Genomic DNA, 21,108 nt, shown 5'->3' on the forward strand with positions numbered 1-21,108 from the left:
TTGACTGTCAAGCGAAGTGGGCTTAATACAGTCTCCCCTGAGCGTTTAAGTTGTGGAAAGTGGGATAGAAAAGCAAAGTATCCATTGCAGAAGAAGGCACGGCTTATTTTAAAAGTCTACGTCAATGCCAATCGACCAACATTATGGGTTTCCAATACTAGTGTTAGGAACGGCTCTAGCTTTTCTGCCCAGGTCTGTAGCTTCACTGACATTCTCTTTATCCTCCAGCAGAGCGCCCTTCACTATTGACCGGCCACTACTGAAAGGCTGCAGGTATTGCCAAAAATACTCACGGATCATTCATTAGCATGACCTACCTGACATCCCTAAAAGGACAAGTCAAGGGCTTGCATACCCCAGTGGTGTCCCTGCAAAGCCTCCACACTGATGGACCTGGTAACATGAGAGACACCCAGATCTGCTAACATTTAACACGCTTCCCAGCCGACGTCAATGTTTGAGCTGGGATGTGCTCCGCGATGGTGCTGAACCAACTCTATCACCATTGTACTGCACCTCACACCCTCTCTGATCCTTGGAAATTGTTCTTCTGATGGGCAGGGGTAGCAGTTTAGTGGGGAGATTGTTGCTTTTTGGTGTCAAAACACAGCTCTCGCTCTTTTTTTCAGTAGCCTAATGCCGTTGACGTCATCCCTCACTAGCACTGGGGCAAATGAGAGCCGAATGTGATCTAGATATGGCATTACTGTCTAAACATGACCTCAAGAAAGCTTAGACAAAGAGCCTCCTCTATCACGTCCCCCCTCTGTTCTTAAGCAAGAGCCTAGTGGATTTTCACCATTGGCTGAGGAAGAAGTCCCCTCCTATTAGAGGTTTGAGTGGTCTGATGGAGCCCTCGCTACTGAATTTCTTCCTCTTCGCTCATCACAATTTCCTTTGGCTTAGGAGAGGCCGTATCTCTTTGGGCACTCCAATCCCGCTTTCTCATCCCGCAGAATTAAAATCTGGACTGAAGTCAGACTCTTCGGCTCTGCACCTGCAACAGCCAAGCGAGCCAACTGCAACTGCTTTGCTCAATGTAGGCTATAAGCTAAAGTTAAAGGAAAGGGTGGTATAACAAGGTGGCTCTGTTGCCTGCAAGATACACTTCAGGCACCTTTCCTCCCTTTCAGTTTTTTCCACCAGAAGTAATGAACTGAAGGGAATGGAGCCACCCGGATTCTTCACGAGTTCTCCTTTCGGTTCATCCTGCAGACCACTGGAGTTGCATGTGTACCATGCAGGGGAGTCACAGCAGGTCTTTCCTCTGCTCTGATGTGTGAAGGAAGTAGCTGCAGCTGGCCTACCGCTTTCAGCCCTATTGCTGGAGATGCCAGTTGCCCAAAAGCACCGCTGTGGCGGGTGTCTGCCTGGACCTCATTTTTCAGCCTGGCTGAGGGAGGAGATCCTCGGAACGCCAATACGTTTGCTCTTTGATCATTTTGCAGAAATCCATAAAGCCCCTTCATCCAAGGCGTTTCTGCTTTGCCACCCTTTTGGATAGTTATTGCCTTTAAGAATGCTAGTCACTTTAAAAACACTGTGTGTAAATATTCACTGAGTACAATAGGGTTCTTTTTTTAGAACAGTTCATTTTCTAAAGGATTGTTAGACCATGCTGGGGGGGGGGGGGGCGGGGATCCAGGATGGTTGTGGGTCCAGCCCAAACCCAGAGGTGTTTGAGGTTTATTCTTGGGGATGGTGTGTTTCCTTATAGATGTTTTTGTTTGAATGTTTAGGGTCGTAAGGGTTTGGGCTCCATTTTTGTCTGGGCCTCAGGAAATGGTGGCAGAGAAGGCGATTACTGCTCTTGTGATGGCTACACCAACAGCATCTACACCATCTCCATCAGCAGCAGCACGGACAGTGGGCTCAAGCCGTGGTATCTAGAGGAATGCGCATCTACTCTCGCCACAACCTACAGCAGCGGGGCATTTTATGAACAAAAAATTGTAAGTTGTATACCCGGCTCCAAGATGGTTAATTGAATTCTACCTACCTGCCATTTCCCCTGTTGTTTAGATTGACTAAGTTGCGGAAGGGGCAAAATTATTGTTAAGTTATTCACACTTCTCCTCCTAAAAACTACTGGGCACTGTTATGTGGTGCTGTTGCTGTGTTTCACCCCAGAGGTGACTGCATTTCAGTGGTGGATGAAATGATTCTAGTTTACAAAGCACTGTGAGATCCTGCAAGATGAAAGGTGTTCTGTTCAAGTAAGTCACTGTTTGAAGTAAGTACTGTAGAAGTCCTTACTTTGGTAGACTTTCTGTTTGGGATTTACATTCAGTTTTGGTTTAGATTTTTTTATACTTTGTACCTGATTCTGCAAACATTCAGGCCTGTACTTATCTCTGGAGTCAGTGCGGCTTCTTGTACACTTAAAGTTGAGCATGTGCATGTTTGCAGGGTCAGGGCCTTAATTTTGTAATTGTAGGGCCAGATTCTGCTCTCATTTTCTCTGGATTCACACCAGTGAACTCCAATGATGTCAATAGAACACCATCAAGGTACGTCTGATGTGCAAAGAGAATTGGGACCCTATTTTTTTTTTAATCTAAGTGAAAAGCAATAAAATGTTCCAAGCTTCCAAAAGTATAGGCATGTGCACCTAGTGTCCTTTACTACCCTCTGAAATGAAAGCTTAGGATTCTTCTATTAAAGGTCTGAGTTCCTATAATTTTAGCCTGAAATGGGCACTAGAGAGGAAACATGGTTAGGCCACTTGCCTAGGACTTGGGAGAATTGTATTCAAGTCCCTGCTCTGCAATATATGGTTAGGCAAGTTACTTAGAGCAGGTCTTCACTACCCGCCAGATCGACGGGTAGTGATCCATCTATTGGGGATCGATTTATCGTGTCTAGAGTAGACGCGATAAATCGATTCCCGATCGCTCTGCCGTCGACTCCAGAACTCCACGACTGCTGAGAGGCGGAAGCGGAGTTGACGGGGGAGCAGTGGCAGTCGACCCCACGCCATGAGGATGGGAGGTAAGTCGATCTAAGATACGTCGACTTCAGCTACGCTATTCTCGTAGCTGAAGTTACATATCTTAGATCAATCCCCCCCACTAGCGTAGCCCAGGGCTTAGTCTCTCTGGGTCCCGCTTCCCTATCTGTAAAGAGGGAATAACAGCACTGCCCTACCTCAAAGCGGTGTTGTGAGGATAAATACATTAAAGATTGTGAGGTGCTCAGGTACTACAGGAATAAGGGGCAGATATGTATCACAACAGAGTTCTAGAAGTTTAAAGAAATGCATATGCACACATTTGTCAGCAGGCATAAACATTTAAGAGCTGTTTTATTTCCCACCTTCTCCCCTTCTCCCCCCCCCCGGAACTTCCTTACCCCACAGGAAAAATTTGGATAGAATTCCTTCCCCTTAGCTACTACGTGTAATTATCATACAAGGAAACAGGGTGTGCTGTAATATCTGGGCTCCATTAGCAGGAATTTAATGCTGACTTAAAACAAAAAGTGTTCGTGTGTCTGGAGTGAAGATCATTTTCAGTCTTAAAAGGGATTTTTAAAGCCTTACTAAAGTACGAGCTGTAAACACTGTGAAATTAAAATGGCCGTGCTATTTAAACAGAAAGCCCTCTATTATTTTGCTAGAAGTGAAAGGCCTAGTTTTGTAGTCGCAAATCCACATCTCTTGATTTGCATTATTTTCTGCTAGGAAATGGGTCTGTATAAATTATGCGTGAACTTATTGTTATATAAGCAGAATTTATAGAGTGCACTCTGCAAAATCAACAGGGAAAGTCAGGCAGAAGGGTTCAGTAGCACAGCTTTGGCATCCACCTTTACTTGTTTATTCAGGTGATCATTTAATATATGTGTTCCTTTTCTGTTAGATCATGTTCTGCTAGGACATGCTTTTGAGTTCTCGAATTGTGTACTTTGAGAAGCAGGATAGTAACACTGGCCTATTAACATGTTGTAATTCAAAAGAGCAACTGGCTGAACCAGTACATGTTGGAACATGATTTACAACGCAGTTTACAAGACTTGTGTTCAGTGAAGTTGCTTAGGCTCTGCAAGTATTGACTTGTATTTTTTCTTGATTAGTCACACTAATGTGTGAAAAAGGGCTCTTAGCTCTGATTAATACATTTGGCAACAATCCCACTGAATAAAAACCTACCGTGTCCTTCTTCCTGTTCAATTTCTTCCCTTACTAACATCACAATAAAGAATGTTTCCTTAGAGAAATAATGGAAAACCATCACTGAGTTTCAATGAACCGTTCTGTGAACAGCTTGGGTATTTTTTCACAGCCTTTCAAGTTTGCCCATCAAAAAAACACATCTCTTAATAACAAGGGGGTTATAATACTAATATAATAGTATTGGGCTATAATACTCTCCGTGCATAACCCAAAACTCAGGCAATTCCAATATTACCTGTCATCACCTCTCATCGCTAGAGCTAGTCCGGAATCTTCCATCAAAATGATTTTTCGATGGACATTGCAGTTTCTACAAAATAAAAATTTTCTGTGGGGCAAATTTCAATTTGATTTGATTTTTCCATTAGGAAAACCAAAACAGAATATTTGTTGAACAGTTTCACATTAAGCTGCATAGCCTTATGGTGCTGGGTTGCATTATGGGAGTTGTAGTTTGGGTGATTGATGCTTCCATTCTCTCCTATGGGCCAGGCTCCCAGACTGGACTACATCTCCCATGCAATGTAGTCTTCCTTCTGATTGAGCTGCCTGATGCATCATGGGTGTAGTCTGACCGGGGAGCCCACAGGAGAAAAAGGCATCATGTCCCTGAACTAAAACTACCATGAGGCAATGCAGCACCACAGGGAGATGCAGTTTAATGCTGAACTGACTTTAAATGTTTTGTTTCAGGTCAGTCCAACAAACTGAAATGAAACTTTTCAATTTGGGAATATTGAAGCGTTTCATTTTGATGGGAAAATGCCAAAATAAAATGTTTTGCAGTTTCTAAATAGAAATTTTTCAGAACTTTTTATTCCATGAACATTTTCAGAATTTCAAATTTTTCCTCACAGATTTGGGATGTAAACAAATGTAGATGTATCAGGATTTCCAGTTTTTGACCTGCTCTACTCATCACCCTAGCCAAGCTAATGAGCTAGTGCAGTGGTTCCCAAATTTGTTCCGCCACTTGTGCAGGGAAAGCCCCTGGCGGGCCGGGTCGATTTGTTTACCTGCCGCGTCTGCAGGTTCGGCCGATCGCGGCTCCCAGTGGCTGTGGTTTGCTGCTTCAGGCCAATGGGAGCTGCTAGAAGCGGCGACCAGTATGTCCCTCGGCCTGCGCCACTTTCAGCAGCTCCTATTGGCCTGAAGCAGCGAACTGCAGCCACTGGGAGCCGCGATCGGCCAAACCTGCGGACACGGCAGGTAAACAAACCGGCCCGGCCCGCCAGGGGCTTTCCCTGCACAAGCGGCATCCCAAGTTTGGGAAACACTGAGCTACTGAATTGGGTTGAGGATTTGAAGACCACAAGTACAAACTATCCTTAAGTGTTCAGAAGAGGTGGTTCCACTGAAAGGCATACTAGCCAGAGAACATCAAAAAAGCGTTATACAGAGTTCTAGCCACACCCTCCCCATTAACCTTAATGATACTCATGCAGCAAAAAAACACTGCAAGAGTTTGCAAATATGATTACTACGGAGAGCAATCACTTTGGAAATTTGACCCACATTTCTTCTGAAGAATAGTTTGATATCAAGGTTTGCCACCTTTCATACTTCTGGTATCTCAGCATGCTTTACAAAGCAGGGAGTTAGATAATGCTGGGCAATGCAGCAAGTTTTACGTTCTACTGTTAAACAGGTTGAGACACTGGGATTGCTTTATGAAAAGAGGGATTGTTGGCCAGGACACCAGAGGTATTTTTTGCTTTAATTTTCACCTGGGCAGTCACATCATTGATGAGACAGGTCCCCAAAATCACGAGATTGGCTTTAAAATCATGGGATTTTTAACAGTGTGGGAACAGGTCTTGATGTAACTTCTCATCTGAAGAACAGCCCATCTAACAATGCAGCACTCTCCGAGGGATGTATAAGACTATTAGATCAAGCCCTGATACGGGACTTGAATCTTCTGGCCTAAAAGTAAAGGTGCTGCTAACTGAATGTCTGCAAGTATCAGCTTCTCTATGGGCCAGATAGTTCAGACGGTATGTTTGTAAGTGATGGTGGTGACTCTCAGTATCCTCTCAGCTGGTGATAGCACAGCATGCAGATTTGCCTGCCCTGTAGCTCTGGCCAGCAGTCAGTGAGCTATTGTTCCCCTGGAGCCCAGTGGTGACTGAAAGGGAAAAGCTTGGGTTTATTATTGCAGTAACGCTGATGACAATGTCCCTCCTCATGACATGTCACCGGGCAGCGTGGATACTCATTTTCCATAGGCAGCTTTCTCCAAATTCACAATCCCTAACAAAACAGTTTTCCCCTGGCCCCAAATTACATTGTCATTGTTCTGCAAAGTAGCTAAAGTAAAACTTAAGCTGGAAATATCTAAAACCCATTTGTTTATCATATGTCCATTTTCGCTGTACAGGTGTCTGGGGCCCTGTGCATATCTTAAATGCTCTGTGCATATTGATATCAATGGGACTTGTGCACATGCTTAAAGTCTAAGTGCTGTCCCGAATTGGGGTGCTTTCCTGAAGTGGGGCCTTCATTTTGTCAGATTTTCCAGTAAGCGTTTTTCATGCTTTCTCTCATTTTCCCTCACTCTCCCAGAAGCTCCCTGTGTACATCCCCAGACAAATCTCATGGTGCTCCTTCAAACCCTCCTTTGTCATGATGCCTACAAAAAACTAGGCAGGTAGTATTATACTGTTTGTTATCACCTCATTGTTCGACTCATAAGACTGGAAGGAACCTCAAGAGGTCACCTAGTCCAGGCCCCTGCACTCATGGCAGGACTAAGTCAGTTAGCTTGTGCTTCCACCTGTTGTCTCTCAGCTTCTTAGACTGTTAGCTCTTCAGGGCAGTGACCATCTTTTTATTATGAGTTTGTACAGCACCGTGCACAACAGGGACCCGATCCCTGATCATTGCGCCTTACAATGGATCCTGTTCCCACCAAACATGTACTTTCTCTCTCTGGCTCATCAAGGTCGTGACATTTCAGGCAGTGTCTGTTCAGATGCATCTTAAACAAACTCTGACCCTTCAGCATTAATCGGGGCATGCAGCTTTCTGTCTATGACAGGGACCTTGGACTGTTTTGTGATCGTACCGTATAGAAATCTGCTCATAGCACAATAATTAGCTGCCATCATTTTGTCATTAGGTTACCACAGATTTAAGACACGGTTGCACAGAAGGTCATACTGGAACTTCCGTGTCTGCACCCATCGTCACAGGCATCATCGCTTTGGCTTTAGAAGCAAAGTAAGTTAACTCTTGCCTTCCTTGTCGGCCACGTTCTGTATTGAATGTTTATGTAACCAGAGCCAGAGAAGAGATGAGACAGGCTTTTTACTAGAGCTGACTGAAATGGGAAAATGATTGAATGATAAATGGCAAAATTGTTTCCATTTTGCTAGTTTTATGTGGGTCCATTTTCTATTTTGCATGAAATTTTCCTGCAATATTTTTAAACAACATTTTTACTGAACTAGTTCTTAGCACAGTTCTTTTTCCGAACCCCTGGCTTTCAGTAAGACAACACAGTTTTCAGTGAATGAAAATTTTTGATAACTATCTCAAAAATGGTTTCCATAAAAATTGTGGTTAAAAATGTTGCAGAAAGTTTCATGTGAAATGGAACATTTCTGTAATGTTGTCAGTTTTTCACAAAACATTTCATTTTGGGGGGGAGGTAACTTTTCAACCAAAAAAAAAAAGTCTTTTAGCGCAAAACATTTTGACTGACTCTACAGTTGTACAGGTTTCAGAGTGGTAGCCGTGTTAGTCTGTATCAGCAAAAACAATGAGGAGTCCTCGTGGCACCTTAGAGACTAACAAATTTATTTGGGCATAAGCTTTTGTGGGCTAGAACCCACTTCATTAGATGCATGGAGTGGAAAATACAGTAGCAGGTATATATACACAGTACATGAAAAGATGGGAGTTGCCTTGCCAAGTGGAGGGTCAGTGCTAACGAGACAATTCAATTAAAGTGGAAGTGGGCTATTCTCAACAGTAGAATATGAAGGGAGGAAAAATCACTTTCGAAAAATCTACATTTTTAAAGAGCTATGGTTGGAAAACTGAAATCTCTCCCCAAACTCAGCCCCTCCTTTCCATTTAAATCTCTTTCGCTCTCCTCCCCACCCCCTCTTGCTCTGTACAGATAAACTTCATGATGGAAGCTGACCATCATAAAACCTAGGTTGTAGCAGACCAGAGGGGGAGAGCGTCATCCTGAGACCCCCTCACTGAGTGTGCCCTGCCACCAACCTCCCTTTTTAGAGCCGGGGGCTGTTGAATACAACAGTTTCTACTGTATCACGTGAGCAGAGAGGAGGGTCTGTGAAATAGCCAGGACTCCGACAGTGAAGGGTGGGTGGATCCAAATAAAGACCTTAAAGTTCAGCAGTACCCAGTGCAGATCAGAGTAATGTGCTCCCAGTGGGAAATACCATCTAGCAACTGGGGTAGCCTCATTCTGCACTAGCTACACTTCCAGGATGGATGTGAGGCACATTCCTTGGAAAGTGGCATTTCACTCTTCATGCAGCTGCTACATACAGGGGCATTGCCAGCCCAATTCTCCGAGTCTGTGCAGTTTAAGGGCCTCATCCTGCTCCCATTGATGCCTGGGGCAAAGCTGTTTCGGGATCAAGCCCAAACAGAATACACTCAAAACTTAGTGTAACACCGACAGACCCCGGTTGTCAGGATTGAACTTGGGACCTTTAGAACTTAATGCATGAGCCTCTACTGCATGAGCTAAAAGCCACATGGCTGTTAGCTAAAGCTGTAGTAGACTCATTAATCTCTAGGTGGTTTCAGTGCCACTAGCTGGGACAGAGCACCACACCCAGGAGGTGTGTGGGTTACACCAGCATTTTAAAAGGTGTCACTCTCCCTCTAAATGTAGCCTTGGCGTCTAAACATGTCTCAGGTGATTGTTTTGTCTTTCCTATAACAAGCATTTTTGATGTGTTTGGTAGGGGAAAAACAACAACCCAGGCTGCTGGCATCCATGCTGTGATCCCAGCTCCCGCAGCCATTAATATATTGTAGACAGCTGGAAGTCCACAGTCCTAGACACAAATCATTTCTTATGTGGATGTGATGCAGTTCATTGAAGGCACTAAGAAACGCTGGTGTAGCTGACAACTTTGGTCCTCATTCCCCTGCCCCCTCGCTTTAAGATATTTTGGCTCCATTTTAAATTGAGAAACCCATGTCAGATGAAGCCGTTTTAGGAGATGCCATTTTCATTACAAATAAATGAAGAGCGTTCAATGTAATTTTTGAGTGGCTTTGCTGATGAATAAAATGCAGCACTAAGTACCAGAGGATAGCACATAAGAGATGCAAGCACTCAGACGGTCCATCATTACAAGAAAAAATAAATTGAATTTCTTTTGTTAAATGCTATGGATAGAATTATAAATCAAAGCTCAAGACGCTTACGTAGCATCTGAAAGAAAAAAGCATGAAAAGTGTTCACAAAATAGCTCAGTGATTCTGATAAAGAGTGAGTGAAATTCATCCCAATTCACAGGGTCAGCACAATGCCTAAATACTATCTGAGTCTCAATTATGGCCTACCTTGATTGTTACCCTAAATGAGAAGCTCGGTTTATTTCCCACAGGACGTGTTATTTACAGGAATGTAGAGTTTGCCATAGCAACTCAGACTATTGGCCCATCTGGTCAAGTAAACTGCTTCGAGCAGTGACCAATGCTTGTCATTTTGGAGGAAGATGGGGGAAACCACACCCAAAATGTACACTGTTCTGCACTGCAGAATTCCTTCCTGACCTCCATGTGGCAATCAGTTTATGTTCTGAAGCATGAGATTTCAATACATTTAGCCTGGAATGAATCACTGCAAATATTGTTGCACATCAGATTACCCATTCCATCCAGCTCCAGTATTTACCTCTGCTTATCCTGATCCCATTGCAGCTTTGCTAGAACTTTGATAACTTTCAGTAACCATTCCAGTCTAGAGGGGGAAAAAACAAAAATTCCTTTAAATCTCTACACATAATATTAACATTTAAATAACCAATTTGCACTGTATTTTAATTGAAATTGGAGGAAAACCCTCTTACATCTCTCATTGAATGATGCTATCTTTTCCTTTACCAGGAGAGGTGAGATGTAGCTGCTGCATTCTCCTCTCTGCAGCCATGGGTTTGCACTACAGAACAGTCAAATCTGAATGTAGCTGATAATGTTTAGCTGATTGAAAGTTACTACATTGGCACACCAAAGGCTTCCCTGTAATTTTTGTTTTTTTTTACATCATTATTATTTTAGCCCCTCACTGACCTGGAGAGATGTTCAGCATCTGATTGTTAAAACATCCAGGCCACTACATCTGAAAGCAAATGACTGGAAAACAAATGGAGCAGGACGCAAAGGTGAGGCAGACAGTGTGTATGGACTGGATTGAGCATCTTTTGCCGCAAATGATACTCCCGGGGGACCTCTGCCCCACTGCACAAAGCAGAATTTGCACAGATTTAATGTTCTGTGCAGAATTTCCTTTTTCCCTGCAGAATTGGCGCTGCAGAGCTGTTGTCTGCCACTAGCGGCTGCTGGACCTAGCAGAGCCCAACTCCCCAGCTTGCAAATAGAAGACACTGCTGGGGGGGGTCAGAGCTGCAGGGTTCCCAGCAGCTCCAGTTCCTGGCACACCCATGAATGAAGCTGTGAAATCACATAGCTGGGCTTGGGGGAAAGGGGTTGCTGGTGTCTGGGCTGATGGGTGCCCCACAGCTGGGCTCTGGGGACAGAGGGTGTGGGTGTCTGGCCCCGTGACTGGGCTCTGGGAGGGAGGAGGCAGAGAAACAGGAACTGAGTTGTCGTAGGGGTTTCTTTAACTCTCTACTCCTAGGGGAATCTTTTCTTGTTGTCTGTATTGTTACAGACATAGTTGCTGACAGGTATTTTGAAATAAATTACCAAAATAATTGAAACTGGTGTGATTATATAGCGTTATTTTGACAAATAACATTTGCAGAATTTTAAAATATTGCGTGCAGAATTTTGAATTTTTTGGCACAGAATTCCTCCCCGGAGTAAAATGGATATAGAGAAAGCAGTGCAGAACTCTATGTATGGAGAATAAGGTGGCTAGCAGTGTCATTTATGTCACTGTCAGTGCACTCGCAGTAGAGATCCTTTGGGAGAGTTGTTGGCACTTTACCCTTTTGAGGCTTTGTGGGGCACGGCTTTATCAAATGGAAAATCAGTTTGGGTATGTGTGTGACACACACTAACAAGAACATAGTGACCTCAGAAACACTGTATATGTGTAGAGTACACACGGAGAGGAGTTGCCGTTCTCCTCTGCCCTCAAAACATTGGTGTCATTCCAGTTAATGCCGGTGGGAGTCTAAAGCACATGAGGAAGGATTTGGGGCTGTTTCTGAAATAGGCACGTCAACTAATGATGGAAAATGGATCGAGCACAGTTTCACTCCTCTGAGTTTCATTACTCACTCAGGATAATGGCTGTAGCATAATCCTGGCTTCATAACACTGGCATAGTGTGATTAACTGTAGCCACCTCTGAGGCTAGGTCTACACTACGGGGGGGAGGAGGGTCGACCTTAGATACGCAACTTCAGCTACGTGAATAGCGTAGCTGAAGTTGCGTATTTTAGGTTGACTTACCTGGCTGTGAGGACGGCGGCGAGTCGACCGCTGCCGCTCCGCTGTCGACTCCGCTTCCGCCTCTTGCCGCGGTGGATTTCCAGAGTCGACGGCAGAGCGATCAGGGATCGATTTTATTGCGTCTTCACTAGACACCATAAGTCGATCCCCAATAGATCGATTGCTACCCGCCGATCCGGCGGGTAGTGAAGACGTGCCCTAAGAGGGAGGATTAGAGTTGAATCCAATCTACATTCTGTCCAACTTCAACAACAACTTTTTCTTAAAACTCTGCAGTGTAGGAGACGAGTGGAATTGTTATTGAACCTGGCCCAAAGAAATATAGTGGGAAGTCTGCTTATTAACCTCTCAGTAGCACGGCTCGTAGATACGGTACATATAGTGGGACAGTTCTTTGTGCTGCTAATGCTTGTCTTCGTTGCCACTTCACTTCATGCTGAGATTCTTTATGTATGAAAGGATTTTAGGAGCCTTCTTTGAGTGTAATCTCCTGAGGGTTTGTTCAACACCTTTCACCGCAAGCCCTGATTCTGGCTGGCATCTCTGAGAGCTTCCACAGTCTAAATAAATAATAATAGTTGGAACCCACTGAAGTGCACTGAGCATCTCATACTTAGCGTTAGCAAAAGCAGTAAAAGTTTCTTGCAATGAAAACCTGCGGATTCACTTTGCTGGGCTTTATGTAGGGTTACCATACGTCCGGATTTTCCCGGACATGTCCGGCTTTTGGGGGCTCAAATCCCCGTCCGGGGGGAAATCCCCAAAAGCCGGGCATGTCCGGGAAAATCGGGAGGGAGGGCTGGGCCGGGGTCGCGGGGCCGGGCCGGGGTCCAGGGGCGCAGTGCCGGGCCGGGGCCGCGGGGTCGGGCCGCTGGGGGGGTGAGCTGGGCCGCGGGGTCGGGCCGCCGGGGGGGTGAGCTGGGCCGCGGGGCCGGGAGCCGGGGGGTCAGGCCGGGAGCTGGGCCGCCGGGGGGGGTGCGCGGGGACTGGGGGGTGCGCTGGGCCGGGGGGCCGGGCCGCCGGGGGGGGTGCGCGGGGCCGGGGGGGGTGCGCTGGGCCGCGGGGGTGCGCGGGGCCGGGAGCCAGGGGGGTGCGCGGGGCCGCCGGGGCCGGGAGCCGGGGTGTGCGCGGGGCCGCCGGGGCCGGGAGCCGGGGGGTGCGCGGGGCGGCCGGGGGTGCGCGGGGCCGGGAGCCGGGGGGGTGCGCTGGGCTGCCGGGGCCGGGAGCCGGGGGGGTGCGCTGGGCCGCCGGGGCCGGGAGCCGGGGGGGTGTGCGGGGCCGCCGGGGGTGCGCGGGGCCGGGAGCCGGGGGGGGGTGCGCTGGGCCGCCGGGGCCGGGAGCCGGGGGGGTGCGCTGGGCCGCCGGGGGCCGGCCGGCAATGCTGGGTATTTAACAGTGGCTGGTGTGTGCCGAGGGATGTGAAAATACAGAGTTTGGAGAATAGCTCTCAGTAAAACAATCGTGCTAACTCAGTCCAAAAACTTGATGCCTTCAGCTTTTGCCTGATCAGCTAGGGCGTCACAGCTGAAAACAAAGATTAAAAGAAAACTCTGCCTAGGCCCTTATTAAATGTTGTGCTGTAGAACCACTGAAGAAAGACCATTTGGAAGGATGGTTGAGCGGGTCAGGTATCTGACTGCATTTGAGTCATGGATCTGCCACAGCTTAGGTGTGTAACTTGCAGCAGGTCACTTAATTTCCTTGTGCCTGGGGTTATTAGCATTTCCCTACCTCACAGGGGTGTTGTGGGGATAGATACAGACATTCATTAATGTTTGTGAGATATCCAGCCACCACAGTGATGGGTACTTTATAAATACCTGGATAGATTTTGTAGTGACCACAACCACTAGCTACATCTGTCACCTCTGGTTGAATGAGATCATGGGAAAGCCTGTAGTACCAGTCCCCCAGTGCCCACATTGAAATAGACAGCAGACGGCTTTCTCCTGTATCTTTTGAGCTGGGTAGACAGTGAGGCGTACCACAGAAAGTTTGACAGAGTCTTCCAGGTTGGTGATGGGATTCTAATGAGAAGAGTTTCCCTAAGCCCGTAGTGCCTGTGCCACAGGAAAAGGTGAAATTTGGATCATTTTTTGCATATTTAGTATTTTTTTCCCCTCTGAGAAATCAAGCGCCAAAGTTAAACATTTTTCCCCCATAAGTGACTTTTAAACGCTGTTAATATCTTTAAGCAAGTAGATTTCTGAGTCTTCTGTCTTTTCAGTTAGCCATCTATATGGATATGGTCTGGTTAATGCAGAAGCTATTGTAATGGAAGCTAAGAAATGGAAAAAAGCACCCACCCAGCACGTCTGCATTGGAAGCTCAGATAGGACACCCAGGTGAGTGTTAACTTGTATATGTCCCCCAGCACCAGGACTATGTGATGGCATAAATATTCTAGCTTGGGGAGACAATGTGTAACCTCCATCATAAATAATCACTTTCTGTTACAGTTACTCATACTTACCTGTTAATGTGCTCTGCTATCAAGCACCATGCATTGAGGTACATTAGACTCTGTGGCAGGACCACGTCCCTGCTGGCTGGATCTCACACGCATTGTGTGGGCAAGGTCACACCGCCCGGGGAAGCCATTTTGAAGAGTGTGCTGCTTCATGCACCTTGCGCACACGCTGTCCAATACCGGACAACACCATGTCTGATTTTGTCTCTGTGCCGGATGGGGGACAACCCTTAGAAAAGCAGACCCGTCCAGCTTAAAACTGGATGAAGGGTCTGCCTAGTGCGTGTGTGTATGTGTGTAGAGGGGTGAGTAACTACGCTCTTGGAGTTGGGTTTGAACTCTGTTTTGATGTGGGTGAGCGTCCCCTGCTCTCTGCGTGGTGTTTGAAGTATTCATGGTGGCCGACTCTCATAGATTTATCATGAGTCTTGTGATAATTGGTGTTTTTCTGAAAACCCCAGCTTCTGGAGTCATGTGAAGGCACGAGAACTTCAGGGATTTTGTTTGCTTTTGTTTCTTTGTTTTAAGAGTAAGTTTCTAGCCCTCATGGTTGCAAAGAGAGGCTTGGAAATGCGGAGCAAGTGCTTTAATCTCATGATTTTTAAACCAGTCGCGTGATTTTGGAAGGCCTGCCTCTGATTTTTGAACAAATAACGCACACTGGGTAATTTTGATTTCAGAACCTGTAGGGATCACGTTTTCAAGCTTTTCTCTGCAGCCACAAGGACTAGATGTGTATTTTCCTTTTTAAACGGAAGCTGCAATTCTCACTCTGTTCAGAAGACAATGACTTTCTGCTTTACTCTGCCGTTTACTTTTCTAAACAATGTTGCTCACTCTGGCAGTCTTCTGACGAGCCTTGTGGTATTTAGTGCTTTTTCTGAACACCGTAGATGCCCCTATGCTAGGACCCAAGCCAGCCAGCATTTCTTACCAGGCTTACAAAGGGGAGCAAATGCTACTCCTGGGCATGTTTGCAAGGTCAGGCCCTTAAGGATGGCCTGTGGATAGGGAAGTGAGGAAGTTGCTGACCTCAAGGGAAGGAGGAGAGGCAAGGAGGTCTGTGGCTGGGACAGCGGTCACCTGAGCCTGGCGATTTGGTCCAGTTGTGCAAAAAATAAGGGTACTCCCTGATTTAGAAAATGAAGCCAGGTTTGTGTTGGCCAACAAAGATCCCAAGAATTCCAGTGGCCTTGTCTCTTTTCTGATTTGCACCAAAGAAGCAGGGATTTGAAGCACTGTCAGAAATGCTGTCGCAAGGGGAGAGGGTCTTTTTTTGTTTCTTAAATCGCTATAACTTAGTAGAAGCTTTGGCAGCAATTCATCTTAGTGCGGCTACAGACGCAGCGTATAGGCTAATGGCAAGACGCGGGAGATAAGATACACTAGATACAGGCCAGTTCTGAGCCTGGTTTATTGTGCAAATGTCTGATGATACTTTGATTTGAATTTGTTTGAAATGATGCTGTTAATGAGACCATCCTCCAGCAGCTTGACTCAAATTCCTCTCTTCCAAACAGAAGCCCAGCAATTGATGCATGCAAACGGTCTGTTTTGCAGAGAGTTTTTATTCCCTTGTGCCTCGGTTATGATTTGCCATGTCTCCCGATCCCAGGGAGAAACCGCTGTGAAGGGTTATCCCAGATAGAGTGGCCTCTGACGTACTTTCATTAGGGTAGCTGGACAAAAGGGGAATGATTCTGGAACAATACACATTGCAGGCAATGTCCTGAAATGAAGGACCATCCAGAAAACCTTCAAATTCCTCTGTATTAAAACTGGGAACAACTGCTGTCTTGATCATACCGGAAAGCCTGTCTTCTGTGCTAAAATGGGGACACCAAGAACTGGGCCTCATTTAGAGCAGCACTTCTCATATGACATGTGCTGGCCATCTGCGCGAGATGTATTTTTCATAGATTAATAGAGTTAAAGGCCAGAATGGACACGATCATCTAGTCTGACCTCCTGCATAACCCAGAGCATAGAATTTCATCTTGTGACTCCTGTACTGAATCCAATAACTTGTGTTAGACTCAGGCATATGTTCCAGAAGGCATCTGGGCTGGCTTTCCTGGTGTCCACTAATTCAGAGTTTGTTGCAAACAGTGGAAAGACTTCAAAGTCAAAGGCAGGCTAGTTCTGTGCTCTACAGTCTTCAAAGCCAGTTCATGGCTACTCAGATGCAATTACGGGTCTTTTGTAGACCTTCCCCTCCCGCCCCCCTTTTTTTAGGCCTGATCCAAAGTCTGTTGAAATCAATAGAAAGAATTCCATTCAATGGGGTTTGGATCAGGCCCTTTATGGAGAAATTCTTCTCTTCTCTTCTCTGGTGCAGGAGGTCTCTGTCAACCCAGGCATTAAAGTTTCAGCCTAAATGGAAACAGGCATATCAGTGTGTTTCCCATTGTGGGAACTGATGACGACCATGGGCAGAATAATCTGTCAGACCAGATTAGTCGATCTGGCTCGTAAAGAATCAAAATTCCTGGTAAGACACACCCTCATTTCCAGCACAAGTGATTTGCTAATCAAAAGAGCATTATTTTATTGGAGCAAATAGAGACTGCAAAGCAGTTCTGAATTTGTAGCCAAAGAAGTTCATAAAACAATTTCTGATACAGACCCTCATTTCAATCCAAGGAGGAATGTGGCCCCAATAATAATAATACTAATTAATAATGAATAAAAAGTTTGTGACTCATACGTCAGAGATCTTTGAGGACAGTTCAAAACAATCTGGTTACCACTGAGCACTTCAGCAGATTGGTGTTATGGGTAGGCCAATGTATTGTGATGCAGATAGCATCGATTTGTTACTGTTTGTTGTGAAATAATAGGAAGCAATGAGTAAACAGAACAAAAGAAGTTGAACTGGGGAAACGCCCATTGAGGTTGGCGAGTGAAGGAAGTGCTCCCAGATTCTTGTTTCATTAAGCAGCCCCTCTGGCTCCTTGTTTAGCATGAGTATGTGGAAAGAGATGGAAAAATAAGATAAAGCTACAAAGAGTGATTCCCTGCTAGTTTCACTCAGGTGCAACTCCAGTGAGTTCAGTAAAGTATCACTGATGTAAATACTGTAGTGACCTGGTGAGCAAGCAGGTCCTGTGTCTTAATAGTTGGTGGGAGTCTTGTACATGTTACCTACCTGAAGTAAGGTGTAACTGAATTCAGATTCTGTAGCCCAGTCCCTGAGGTTTAAACACAGCATTCCTCTTGCTGGTGATGTCCCCAAAAGACCTGGCTTGCTAGAGCTTCAGGCCATTTTCGTGCTGCATTAAGTAATTTGTGAAGTCTGTCTGGAAGGAGTAAGATGTTTTGGCCTCCTGGTGGCGTCCAGTGTTTCTGATTACTAACTCCAATAAACTTTTTCTGAACCCTGAAGATGACTGGAAATTAGTCTGGCTAGATGCTTTTTTTTCCGATCTTGCATAGAAACAGTTTATAGCGAGTCAGGTACAACATAATGTGGAACTGCAGTGGGCTGCACATCGTTCCAAAACTTTTCCCCAGATGCTGCTGTGGTGGATTCTGTTTCACGTGGGTGTTGTAGAACTGAACTGATAAGTGTCAGACACCTACACAGAAACAGATTTCATGTATCATCTGTCTGCCGTCAAATTCCGTTTTGAGCTGGATGCAAAGCCAGCTTGAGGGCTCTGGCATGATGGGTGATGTAAGGAGTGACTGGAGAAAAGCTGGGATGTTCTGAATAGCCAGCCCAGGCCCCGGTATAACCTTGGCTTAACTCTTGTCTTATACTTAGATGGGAAACTTTTTGGGACAGGGACCGTCCTTTTGTTCTGTGTTTGGACAGCACCTAGCACTGGTGCTGGTCCATGACTAGGCGCTACAGTAATACAACTAATATATAATAACCATGGCTCTACATAGAGCCTCTCAGTGTAAAATACCATGTTAAAATGTCCATGTTACTGTCACTTTGGACCAGAAGAACTAGCTGACAAAGCCACTAAACCAGCCAAGACTATGAATTTTTGAAGCAAGTCATGAAGAGAGAGGAGCATCTTCACCTTTGCTGCATGCAAACAATGTTTTCAAATACTTACAAACCCTCCCAGGGAATTACATCACTGTTTATAATGATTTAGATTATTTTTTTATGACTAAGGCAAAATAAAGTCAGGCTATGTAATCCCTGCGAGAATCCGGAGCATATGCTTGGCAGGATCCCCAGAGGAAACTTGGGGAATAATAGAAAAACTGCTCCCTCCAATAAATTATACATTAATAACATGGCTGAGAAGTTCACTGGGAACTAATCCTTTGATGGGTGGCGATTGTTTGTGTAGTTAAGAATGTGGTCGCTTAAATTTGAAAATCTCAGTTGTAAAGGATCCAGCAACTGATACGAGCAAACATTGAGTCCCGCCGGGCTAGGTTGGGAAAGCAGGGTTTTAAGAGCAGTTGTGGGACTGCTGTTCTTGTGTAATCAGCACCTCTAGGGCATGTGTTATGGAATGAGCCAGTGCTGTAGATTCCACTCAGTGTTCTACAGAGTAGCCAGAAAAGTTTGATCAAAGGAAGGAACACAGCGGAGTACTTTAAAGATTGTTCCATAATCTCCCAGCCCTGTGGGGTGGGGGGGGAGTCAAATTCTGCTCCCTTTGTGTCTGGGCGCAGGAGACCCTGCCACAGTGTGACTCATTCACTTCTGCTGTCTGGGAGGCAGGATCTGGGGAGCCTCTGCAGGGGCCACAAACCCTTTTTGCACTGCAGAGCCCACTTCTTTGGGGATCCCCGTGTGCTGCTGGCAGAGGTGGAATTGGTGGTTCCATCCACCTGCTATTCGCTCCTGGAGTTGACCTTGGGAGACTCCTCCAGCACTGACACAATGGCTGTTCGCAGGGCCGTCAATTATTTTTGTGCCCCTAGACCTCCTCAGAGCCCAGCCTGTGGGGGCACCTCTTGGAGAAGACGCGTCAGCGAGAACTGGCCTCGTAAAATGCAGCAGGGCCAAATCAATTACACCCAGCAGCTTCCATCTGTGTGGCCGTTGTCCTATTCGTTGTGTAGCATGTTGCTCTCCTTTCCATTGCAAACTGTCCTTGCTTCTCCCCTAGGGACATCCATGCCGACCAGACGGTGCGCACAACCACCGTGACCAACGCCTGCGCCAACCACTACGACCAGCGCGTGGTGTACCTGGAGCACGTCATAGTGCGAGTCAGCATTGAGCACCCTCGGCGTGGAGACTTGCAGATTAACTTAACTTCTCCTTCAGGGACAGAGTCTCAGCTCTTGGCAAGAAGGTTAGAACGGCTGAATCTATCTGGCCATGCAGTTGCAGCAGCAGGCGCAGGGCCAGGTTAGCCTGGGACTGGCTACCTTCATGTTGTGCACTTTCATTTTAAAAAAAGGGGCGACTTTTCCCCTCTTATAATGGACCACAAATTGAATATAAGCCAAAAACGCGATGCAGTAGTGAAAAAGGCTATTATCATTCTGGGTGCATTAACAGGAGTGTCAAGACATGGAAAGTAATTGTCCCTACTCGGTACTGGTGAGGCCTCATCTGGAGTGCTGTGTCAGGTTCTCAGCCCCACACTTTAGGAATGATGTAGACAAAGGGAAGAGAGTCCACAAAAGAGCAACAAAAATTATAACAGATTTCGAAAACCTGACCCATGAGGAAAGGTTAAAAAAAAAACTGGGCGTGTTTAGTCTTGAGAAAAGAAGACTAAAGGGGAACCTGAGAAGTCTTCAGATATGTTAAAGGCTGTTATAAAGGGATGGTGATCAACTGTTTTCTATGTCTGCTGAAGGCAGGACAAGAAGTCATGGATTTATCTACAGTAAGGGATATTAGGAAAAACTTTCTAACTATCAGGGTAGTTAAGCTCCGGAACTGGCTTTCAAGGGAATTTGTGGAATCCCCATCATTGGAGGTTTTTAAGGACCGGGATGGTCTAAGTTTACTTGGTCCTGCCTTACTGCAGGGGGCTGGACTTGAGGACTTCTTGAGGTCCCTTCCAGCCCTACGTTTCTATGATTCTATTAAATGTTTCAACATTTCCCATATTTTTTCCCCAAAAACCATTTGCCAAATTTGACCCAAATTCACAAAACTGAAAATGCATTTTTTGGCGAACTTACTATTTACCAAAAGAAATGTTCCAGTTCTAGCATGAAACTCTTTAATGTATGAAAAAAGAAAAAGAAAAACCCCATAGTTTTGATTCCTAATGGCTCTTCTTTGCAAGCTATAAACTACTTCACAGAACTTTACTTTACAAGATAGTGGCTGTTCCAGAAATCTCGCAGGTGGGGATGAAGGTGAAGTGGAGAAATTGGTGGTAGTTCTATTCCTAAACTGAGTAGTAGTTTTGGCCTTCCAAATTCTGGTCTCCCTGCTGTAAGTGTGGAGGAACTTCATCATCTTGAGAACTTCGGAGTGTCTGTAGATGTTAGAAGAATCCCAGACTGCCTACTGATTCCTTCATTATAAAAGCTGCTTTCCTAGTCCATTGTAGTATCCCCTGTCCCCTCTTCCCTGGAACCTATAGTTCAATTTACAGTTGGAATAAGTTACTGGAGGATTTACAGCTGAGAGGTGAGCTGACTGTAATCAGGAGAGATGGCTTCACACAATTGGCAGTGTCTCCCCACTTCTAAGCAATGATTAAATAGCAGAGAACTGTGGTTACTAGATTCCATTGCATGTCCATGCGATGGAGTAGTCTCCTAAATAATTGAATTGAAGCTACACCTGTGCAGCAAGCAAGATACATTTTGTTATGCAGGCCCCTTGGGTGTTGTTTTTTGTCAACTATGTTTTGCATAATCAGCTGGGCAAGGCTGAGAAAGG

At 45.6% G+C, this 21,108-nt stretch overlaps 1 protein-coding gene across 3 annotated transcripts in view; it reads left to right on the plus strand.

The window, feature by feature from the left end:
* PCSK6 (proprotein convertase subtilisin/kexin type 6) overlaps nt 1-21,108 on the plus strand; it is a 139,961-nt gene that overhangs the window by 87,920 nt on the left and 30,933 nt on the right. For all 3 annotated transcript variants that reach the window (XM_054042656.1, XM_054042654.1, XM_054042655.1), the window contains 5 exons: nt 1,740-1,952; nt 7,296-7,396; nt 10,448-10,551; nt 14,037-14,154; nt 19,364-19,552. In XM_054042656.1, the coding sequence (XP_053898631.1) occupies nt 1,740-1,952; nt 7,296-7,396; nt 10,448-10,551; nt 14,037-14,154; nt 19,364-19,552 (725 nt within the window). The remainder of the gene's footprint in view (nt 1-1,739; nt 1,953-7,295; nt 7,397-10,447; nt 10,552-14,036; nt 14,155-19,363; nt 19,553-21,108) is intronic.

Source organism: Malaclemys terrapin, chromosome 10 (genome assembly GCF_027887155.1).
Source record: "Malaclemys terrapin pileata isolate rMalTer1 chromosome 10, rMalTer1.hap1, whole genome shotgun sequence".
NCBI classification, from domain to species: Eukaryota; Metazoa; Chordata; order Testudines; family Emydidae; genus Malaclemys; species Malaclemys terrapin.